The 10146-nt window shown below is 38.4% G+C and overlaps 1 protein-coding gene across 1 annotated transcript; it reads left to right on the top strand.

The window, feature by feature from the left end:
- The first annotated feature begins 1516 nt into the window (after positions 1 to 1516).
- On the top strand, positions 1517 to 9768 carry SOD1 (superoxide dismutase 1). The gene is made up of 5 exons (XM_063305439.1): positions 1517 to 1658; positions 5536 to 5626; positions 6715 to 6784; positions 8508 to 8625; positions 9479 to 9768. The coding sequence occupies exons 1-5, from the start codon at positions 1560 to 1562 to the stop codon at positions 9587 to 9589; spliced, it is 489 nt and encodes a 162-aa protein (XP_063161509.1). The 5' UTR covers positions 1517 to 1559; the 3' UTR covers positions 9590 to 9768.
- Positions 9769 to 10146: the final 378 nt, after the last annotated feature.

The raw sequence follows: 10146 nt of genomic DNA, 5'->3' as shown, positions 1-10146 counted from the left end.
ACTTGAGGGAATGATATTAAAGGCAAAACTGAAATACTTTGGCCACATAATGAGAAGACAGGACAGCCTGGAGAAGATGCTGATGCTAGGGAGAGTGGAGGGCAAAAGGAAGAGGGGTCGACCAAGGGCAAGGTGGATGGATGACATTCTAGAGGTGACGGACTCGTCCCTGGGGGAGCTGGGGGTGTTGACAACCGACAGGAAGCTCTGGCATGAGCTGGTCCATGAAGTCACGAAGAGTCGGAAGCGACTGAACAAATAAACAACAAACAAGAGGGTTGAACAAAATGTTGATGGCTACTTTGACTCTACTATGCAATAGTAGTAGCTATTGCAGGTACGGAAGTAAGCGGGAGACAGGACATACAACTAGAACAACTCCAAAACACAGTAATTGAATAAAGGCAGACAGGGTTTTGGAGGGGAAATTTTCAAGTGGTTTCTGTGGAAAGATGTCTTGGCATGTTTACGAACGTTGGGTACAAATCGACTGTGCTGGCACAAATTGCATGATGCAGTAGTGATTTTGTTTTTTACGTAAAGCAAATTCTAGGACAAAAAAAATCATAGTAACGAATTTGCATAAAGCGAGGGAACCCTGTAGAGTTCAACACTGAATTATTTTTACACTACCTCTCCTGACTCTTCAAAAGTTGTGACATTAAAATATGTTTTAAGCAATTTGTATGTCAAATTATTAAAGTATAAGGTGAAAAATATGAAATTTCCATGTCTATGCAGTGATACAGATGATAAACTGTCAGAACAATTTTGATGCTGGAAACTAGCATGAAACCCTATTTTAAAATGTAGTACCATAAAACTATTTGGCACACAATATTTCATTTTTTTCTTGCTCCTTCTCTCACCTGTTCTAGGGTTTTTTGGAAATATCTACAGTAGTTGTACATCGTGTCTTTTTAGATAGAAACTCCAAGGTAGCAGTTGTCTTTTAAAGTGAATGGGAGGAGAAAATAACCAATACTTGAGGTTAAACTGCAATCACTCTTTCAAGGTGAAATAATAAATGCCAGTTAAAGAAAGGGTTAGGGTACCGTCCTCTTCAGGAAAAAAAAAATTCACAAAACTAATCATCTCACTATTTGGCAAGGGGGTTGATTTTCTACTCTACTACTAAGTTCGGCTGCACAATGAATGACAATAAAACAGAGAGAAGCCTCTCGTGACCGCTGCACTTAGGCTACATTACGCTTATGCTATCTGAAATGGTGATAAAGATGCATGCTCTAAGGGAGGGGACACTTATGCTTGACTCTGCACCGGAAGAGGTCTGAGAACAAAACGCGGCCACGCTGTTTCTAGCTCAGCAGCGCAGCCCCGATTCCCTTCATCTCTCTCGCTGGTTGCAAGAGAAAAAGCTGCAAGTTTCGGCTCACAGATTGGCCTCGTTATCCCGCGAAGGCGGGCGTAGAAGCGCAATGAAGCTTTGTGATTGGGAGGAAGAGAGTCCGGAGGCTATAAAATGCTGATGAAGCGGGTGCCGCGCAAGCGCTTGTAGAGAGGAGTTTGTGCTTCGGGGAGCTAGTGCAGCTGAAGACATGGCGAAAGACATGGCGTCGCGGAAAGCTGTTTGCGTCCTCGTTCGCGATCCCGCCAGCAAGGGGCAGGTCAACGGCGTCATTTACTTTGAGCAAAATGTAAGGCTTGGCTCCAGGTTACTGTTAAGGGGCTTTTTTTTTTGCTTTAGGCATTGTGAGTTGGAAGGCTACGTAATACGCGACACTGCCTGTTGCATCTTCTCGGGCTGCGGGTCGGAAGACCCTGATCCGCCTTTTCAGGCTATTCCCGGGCTGAGATGCTGAGCCGGGGAGGATGTCCCAGATGACCGTGTTAACATTGGAAGTTGAGATCTCGTGCAGCCTGCTCCTGTTCTTTTAGGAGAAACCGTACTAAATGCATTGGATTTGTTCCATAATTGCAAAAGGCTGCAGGGTTAGGTTAACGAATCTGGCTTAATTGCGCAACGCTGGTTAAAGGCTAAACTTCGAATATCCCGATTTGCCCTTGATCTGTTTAAATTTGGTTCGGTTAAGGTTGCAGAGTGGAAATTAGTTAAGAGCTACCAGATAAGGTGAAATTTACTGTGTCAGAAAGTGTGCGGGTTTGGGTTGTTCATTAGTTTTTGTTAAAGAATAAATAGAAGAGGATGTTTCTGAGGAAGAGAAAATACTTTTTAATTCTCGATCAGATTTGCGGTTCTAAAATGCAATTTTAAATTCTCTTCGCCTCTGTGCAGAATAAGGGTTCTTGAGTTGGACATCTGGGCCAGTAAAACTAGTGTCCTAATAGTTTTGAGGTTATGGTTTTCTGCCTTTTGGCTTCCAGGGAGAGAGTGACTTCTTCAAAACTCTCAAGATGCTCCCAGCATCTGTTTATCTCTGTTCTCCATTCTGTAATAAAGAAGATGGAAATATGCTAAAGATTTACTTTCTTTGCTCCAAAGAGTATAGTTGCTGAATCACGGTGTTTGGAAGAAGTACCTTAATCTGACTGCTTTTGGTGGGAGGAAAGGCAGAATGAGTTTTGAACCCTCATTACCGGGACAAACAGGTTTTGCAACCTGCATGCCTATTCATAAATGAAGTCTTACTGAACACTTGAGAATATAAAGGTTATGGTGCATGCTCAGTATACATAAGCCATGAGAAACTATAAATTGAAATAGAGAAGAAGTGGTGGATTAGAATTTCTATGGATGTTATTTAGTACTCTATTTAGGAAATACTAGATTTGATTACAGTAGTCTTTTATAAGCAAACTTGTTTACTTATTTAATGGATTGCATAAGTTGTAAATACTCTGATGATCTGTGTATGTACTAATACTGTGTTGGCATTATAATTTTAGCAACAGCTGTTTTAAAGTATGGAAACAGGGATGCTTTGAAATATCTGAATAAATTCTGACCACTATGTAGTTTAACTACTGTTTGCATAGAATTTGACCCAAACACTTAGTGTCATAGTGGTGGCTGTTACAAGATTCACACAACAGAATTTTTTTAAGCATTCTGTATGATTTCTGGGAATTGTCTACAGGGTAAGCACTCAATAGAAACTTTGCTTTTAAGAGTGTGGCATATTCATATAAATATTTCGGATATTTTGACAATTTGTCCTGTATATTGATGATTTAATCTTTTGAAATCAAGATACTTGTATATAGAAGACTAAAATGCTATTTAGAAAACCCTTATTCTGAAAAACCATACTTTTTAATTTGTCCCACTAAAATACTTTGCATAGTTCTAAATAACACACTTGTGCCCTGATTTTAAACAGTTTTTGAAATTATTTTGGCAAATATGCATCAGGTAAGAAATGATTTATGGTTGATACCAGTTATCTGATATAATTAGTAACCATTAATTTCTAATTGTTGGGTGTTAGTTACACTGTGCTTGATTCAGTGTGCCATTGTTTTGCATTAGGTCAGCTTCTCATTTAATGCTGCAGTATGCTACTCTTGAAAAAACTTCGAAGTGGATGAGTTAACTACTGCTGCCACTGATGAAGTAGTTGTATTAAATGCTTATCTAAATAACCAAAGAATAGTTACAGACTTGCAGATAATTTCTAAAGGAGTTTGTGAAATGCTTAGCCCAAGGTTATTTAGTGTAAATGTTGCACATCTGTTAAATATTTAATTAAAATGTGCCTGCCTTTGGAATTTGGCCTCGATTTTGGTATGCTAGGAATAGTGTAGCACAGGCTACATTAGTATTGGACTACATAAAAGTAGTCTTTGGAAATGGAGGCATTTAGGGCACATGTCATACTTGCCATGGTTGGCTGATCTCTGAAATCTAAGCAGGGTCAGTTTTTAGTTGAAAAAAAACATCCCAGAAGGGAGTGGTAAAAGGGGGTTCTTTTTAGTGAAATTCTTAGAACTTTATATAAGGTAGTAAAAATTAAAACCTGCTTGTAGCAAAATGTTCAGGATTGCCAAGGATTCAAGTCTCTAAGTTTTTTAATCTCCTTTTTAGCATGTGCAAAGGAGCACTCTATCTCTTGGCTTCAGAAGTCATGTCTCAAGATAACTTGCCCAGGCTTTTGCTAAGTCCCTTGTCCATCTGATTATTTAAAACATTCCTTTTTATTAATTAAAGAGTGGTAAGCTGCAATACTAAGCATTCAGTAAGAATCTGGTATTTTTATTTCTACAAAGCTGCCTTTGAAAAATGATAGGTGATTGCAGCCTGGTGTTCTGTTTGGAAATGCATCTCCCTGTTCAGGGGAAAAAAATCAAGTAATCAAAAGCTGGGATGGTAGAGAGAGATGGTTGACAGTTACCATCCACACCCACCATTTTATGAATGGGTAAAACTCTCTCCCCGTGGCATTAGTTTATGATAGTGCCAGCAATATACTCTTGAAATTCCAAATCTGACTATTCAAAAACATTGGAAACATTTGTGTTACAAAGAGGCAAAGTTGTTGGCTTAGCTTCATGCAGCAAGACTTCGTGCTGCTCTTTTTATGGGAATAGTGAGGCTTATTAATTTTTGTAATAAAATTTTATTCACATTAAAGATAGGTGAATAAAGAATAGAATTTAATGCAGTCTTTGCTGTTAAGCCACAGTGGGATACTGGGGTATGAATAACAATCTTCTGGTCCGTTTTGGTTTGGCATTTCTTCCAGAGCTAAGGGACTGATGCATTTCACCAACAATTGGTTCTTGAAAAAACAATCTCAACTATCTTATTATATCTATATATTTCCTTAATTCTTCGGTGTAGGTAAGTAGAAAGTGCTGTTTCTCGAAGTCTCATTTCTAGCTCCATTTTAAAAAAGTCTTTTTGGAGCTGAGTTTCACTTCTGGTGAGTTTATAGAGGCATCGATGTAATTTTCTGGAGAAACATGTAGAAGCGGTTTGCTATTGCCACATTCCAGGATGCTTTTTCAACTTGCCTAGGTGGTAGCACTGCTGTTTCCTGGTGGTCTCCCATTCAAATACTAAGTAGCTTCAATCCAGCCTACTTTTTTTAGGCTCAGCCAAGATCATTTTATTTTGATCAGTGTTTTCTAACATTGGCCTCTTCTGTATGTGTGGGCTTGGGAAATTCTGGGAGTTAAGTCCAGCATGTGTAAACTGCCAAACTTGGGGAAAACTGATACAGGTGATTTATACAAGTGAAATATATAAGCATATGCATATATTTGTTAATATCATACGCCTTTGATGGTTGTGGGCACTGAGAATGTGCCCATTTGAACCAAGTATACGGCACGTTTTGAAATGGCTAATCCTGCTATATGGCGCAGCAGCAAAACCCAGTTCTGGGGTTATAGAGATGAGTATCTCAGTATTCATTATGCAGTTCTGAAGCTGCACTGTATGTTTTGTTTGATTAGGTCTGTTTCCTAATTTGTATTCTGATGCTATACAGGGACACATTTTTAAATGTTCTGATCAAATTATTTTCTACATGAACAATTTTAACTCTGCAAGTTAAGAGCTTTTGTGGACTTATTGTGTGAATATTACTGTGCATGTTTTTAATATTTCAGGATGGACATGTACTTGTTAAAGGAAGGATTGAAGGATTGACTCCAGGAAAACATGGTTTCCATGTCCATGAATTTGGGGATAATACAACTGGTAACATTTCTGCATTAAAACTTTTCTGATAACTACAAATACTTATTGTAACCCTAAAAATATAGATAAATGACAAATAAATGCCCCAGAAGGTACAATTATTTTTCATTTAACAGTGTACAATATCTGGGAATGCTTTTCAAATCATGGATGGAGACACAAGGTTCTCCCTTTCTCTGAACAATATTTTAGAATTTAAATTGCCCTTCGAACAGTCACTCATGCCCTTGTTATCTCTCATATAGACTATTGCAATGCGCTCTACATGGGGCTATCCTTGAAAGGTATCCGGAAGCTTCAGCTGGTCCAGAATGCAGCTGCGCGAGCTCTTTTTGGTGCCCCCAGAAGGGCACATGTAACACCACTGCTGCGCGAACTGCATTGGGTACCAGTTCGCTTCCAGGTCCAATTCAAGGTGTTGGTTATCACCTTTAAAGCCCTACATGGCATGGGGCCAGGTTACCTGAGGGACCACCTCTTCCCCATTACATCAACCAGTCCCACCCGATTGTGCAGAGAGGCCATGCTACGGACCCTGTCTGTAAAAGAATTTCATCTGGCGGGGTCCAGGAAGCGGGCTTTCTCCGCAGTAGTTCCCGCCCTGTGGAACATGCTGCACCCGGAGGTGAGATTGGCCCCATCGCTCCTGGCCTTTTGGGGGAGTCTGAAGACCTGGTTCTGCTGCCTCGCTTGGGGTGGAGAGGGGAATAGAGCTACATGGGGATGGTTGTTATAGACCACTCCTCCCACACTTGGGACTGTTTTAGATGCTTCACCACTTGGATTTTTTATTTCTATTTATATTATTTTTACTGTATTTTACTTTTTGTATTATTGTGATGGTTTTAATAGATTGTTGTAAACCGCCCAGAGTCCTCCAATGGGAGGAGATGGGCAGGGATAAATTAGGTAGGTAGGTAGTAGATTTCTTGTATATCCTAATAGAGTGCTTGCAGTTTGTATATATCATATAGAATGTATATGTGGAGCCATCTTAAATATCTGTAAGATATAATAGAGCTTTCCTCTTGAGGGTTATTTTTAAACTTATCCTTGATAAATTGCATATTATTGTCTGTTTGTTACAGGATGTACCAGTGCAGGTCCTCACTTCAATCCTGAGGGGAAAACTCATGGTGGGCCACAGGATAAAGAAAGGTGAATAGAGAAAAATTTCCTCCTATGTGTGATTTAAAGGTAACTTCTAGTGCAGTGGGTTTCACACTTTACAACCCAAGACTACCTTTCTAATTCTTTTACTTGCGGTTAGATATAAGTGTTCTATCTGAAGTTTTCCAAACAGTCTTTCCAAACTGTTAAAGTCTAGGTACTAACTTAATAGAGAGCCAGTTTGGTGGTGTGGTTAAGGCACCAGGCTAGATACCAGGAGACCGTGAGTTCTAGTCCTGCCTTAGGCACAAAGCCAGCTGGGTGACCTTGGCCTGGTCTCACACTCTCAGCCCTAGGAAGGAGGCAATGGCAAACCACTTCTTACCAAGAAAACTGCAGGGACTTGTCCTGGCATTCTGAGAATCGGACATGATTGAACAGATTAAAAAGAACTCCTTACTTAATAGTATAGCTATGCACAACAATTGAAAGACATGCTTTGTGAAGCTCATTAGTGTAAAAGAAGCGTCTCCCTTTGAGGCATCAAAATTGCTGTATCCTTTGCAAGACTCACGCAGTTGTTTCAAAAGCTGTTTCTGCAGGTGTGCACGTGCTCACTGACTTGGGTCACAATCTCAGCAGAAATGTCTGTGTATGCATTTGCAGATAGAAGTAAAAGTCTGTGAACCTTTAGAACTTTGTTTAACTTCCCTGTTGCTAGCCCCTTGCTTTTTGTACTTTATGGGGATGCCTGTTTCCTTCATTTAATTTTTAGCTTCTCATATTACTTTGTTCTCCAGCTTCTGACTTGGCCTCCTTTTTCTCTAAATCATTTGTTTTAAATCTCAGCCCAAAGTATTGTGTCCTTAGGAAGTGGTAACTGATGTGTTGTCCAAGTAAGATTTTTAAAGATTAAAAACCATCATTTGGGGGGTGTGGTATAATTTTGGTAAGTAAATAAATATATCGATTTTTTCAGCAGATTGTATTAAAAGAAATGGACAGGGGTTCTTTCCTTAGTATCTGTTCAAAGGCACCAAGCTAGCATGTTCAGGAGAGTGTTTCTGTATGAATGCTAGTTTGAAGACTGAGCAAGAGATTTGTCCTTCATACAGTTTATTCAGCATTGCCAAAAATAAAAATACAGTTACTAGTTGAACAAGCAAAATACAGCCATACAATTAAAGGCATCAGTACTTGTATACACATGAATTATAATGAAAATATCAATTTGTAATGGTAGCTTTATATTACAAATAGGATCCCAGCAGAACTCTTCAGAACATTCTGGAAATTTGTATAGTTATAAAGTCTGTCCCTGTTATTAACAGCTGCTGCTTTAGGAATTGCATGAAAAGAGAATCCAGTATTTTGACCATGATAACAGTGCAAAAGCAATGGCTGAAACAGGAGAACTTTAAAGAACTAGCATTGTATTTAGCATTAAAGTGTACTTAGGTATTTCTACAAGTGAAGCCTTCTTAAGACTAATGTTTTGGGCTTTTTAGGTGTAACTGGATATTGCATTTGTGGAAGAATTTGTTTACAGCAAATTTTAAATGATTAATACCTAATATTGACTAATATTAGAGTTGCTTTAGCTGGCTATAATACTCTAATGGTTGACTACAATTGAAGTGATTAATGCAAAAACTGAACATAAGCCTTTGCATATTTGAAAACAGCTGTATGGTGGTACTACCATAGAAAACTTTAGAAGACATTATTGGTCAAGTTTTACTATTAAGTCAATAAAATAACTGTATTCCAGGCATGTTGGTGACCTTGGAAATGTGACTGCAGATGAGTCAGGTGTTGCAGATGTGTCAATAAAGGACCAGTGTATTTCTCTCTCAGGGCCACACTCAGTTATTGGACGTACTATGGTGGTAAGTATGGGTATTTATTGTCTGTCCTGGCTTTCACTCAACTTTAGTGACCTTTGTAGGCAGATTTTTTTAATCTGTAAAACCAGAAATTTCAAGTAATACATCAGCAGGAACTTAGCTCTAAAGCCACTGATCCATTGATTAAACATGGGCTAAAGCATCCTTAAGCCCAGGTTTCTTGATGTGTTGGTATAAATTTTGAGATGGAGAAATACCCAGCATATATTAATTAGTATAGAATAATTTTGCTTACAACTCTTGAAAGATGTTCCTGTACACCAGGGATATTGGCTAGTCATGTGGTTACAGTTGCCAGCAGCCTGAATCAGGCTGGTTAGTAATGAAGAACGGTGGGAGATATAGTTCATCAGCACATGGATAGGAGGAAACTATCCAGATCTGGTAGCTGTTTTATGTGCATGTGGGAATACAGCACAACACTGAAGACAGTAATCCTTTTTTAATTCCTTAGTTGCATTTATCCAGGGATAATCTAGAAATTGTGAAATTTAATATTTAGATACTATGATGGCCCATTTTTCTCATGAGATTGAAGTAAATTGCTTGCCTTAGAACAGGATTGCTTAGTACTTTGTCAGCATTTTATGTTGATGTTGGAGCAAAGGATTTGCCAGCCTCTTAACTAATTTTAACTTAATGTTAAACTAGTACAGGAAGAGAATTTCTTCATACTAAGATATGGTTGAATATATAACTTCTTGCAGGCATTTATAATTCAACAAAGGTACAGGGATTTCAAAAAAAACCTGAAAGTTGAAAACTTGAGTTAATAAAATTGGAATTTTACTAATATAGCAGCCTTGACCTGAATCTGTTGATTTGTGCCTTTTAGGTTCATGAGAAAGAGGATGATTTGGGTAAAGGAGGAGATGATGAGAGCTTGAAAACTGGAAATGCTGGTCCTCGTCTAGCTTGCGGAGTGATTGGACTAGCTAAGGCATAGAGTACTTCCAAGAGTGACAATGAATAGAAACAGCATTATAGTATGTGGAATATAAGTGTGTCTATCGAATTACTGAGCTTTGTTATGGTTAAAAAAAATCTTATGGCTTTGTTAAATGGAATTTAAGCTGGCAAGTCTTATTTTGTTTATCTGTTATTAAAGTGTCTGTAAAACACAAATGCGGAGTATTGGTATTATATAGATGTTGAGTGTTCAATATTTTTTTTTTAATCTAAGGGATTCTAAGGGAAATGCTCTAGACATCTGAAATTGCCCTAATGCTGAGTTCTCAGCTAGTGTGACAACCCTGTTCTTTAAAACTGGCAAATTCTCATGCTGGGTTTTCTGTCTGAAGGTAAATCAAGCCTGGTCAAAATAAAACTTAGCCAAGTGACAACCGAATCACAGGAGACCACATACTCCAAATACTTAAGTGAAAATAATCTATATAGAACAGCTTCTTCTTCCTGTGAGATGTGGTTCAATAGGTTAAATTTCATAACAAAATATTTTCATTTAAGTAATCTATGAAGTCTATTTAACTATATTACATTGTT

Source organism: Candoia aspera, chromosome 5, assembly GCF_035149785.1.
Source record: "Candoia aspera isolate rCanAsp1 chromosome 5, rCanAsp1.hap2, whole genome shotgun sequence".
NCBI classification, from domain to species: Eukaryota; Metazoa; Chordata; class Lepidosauria; order Squamata; family Boidae; genus Candoia; species Candoia aspera.
The sequence above is the reverse complement of the archived record's forward strand: the minus strand, read 5'-3'. Positions and strand labels throughout refer to the sequence as shown.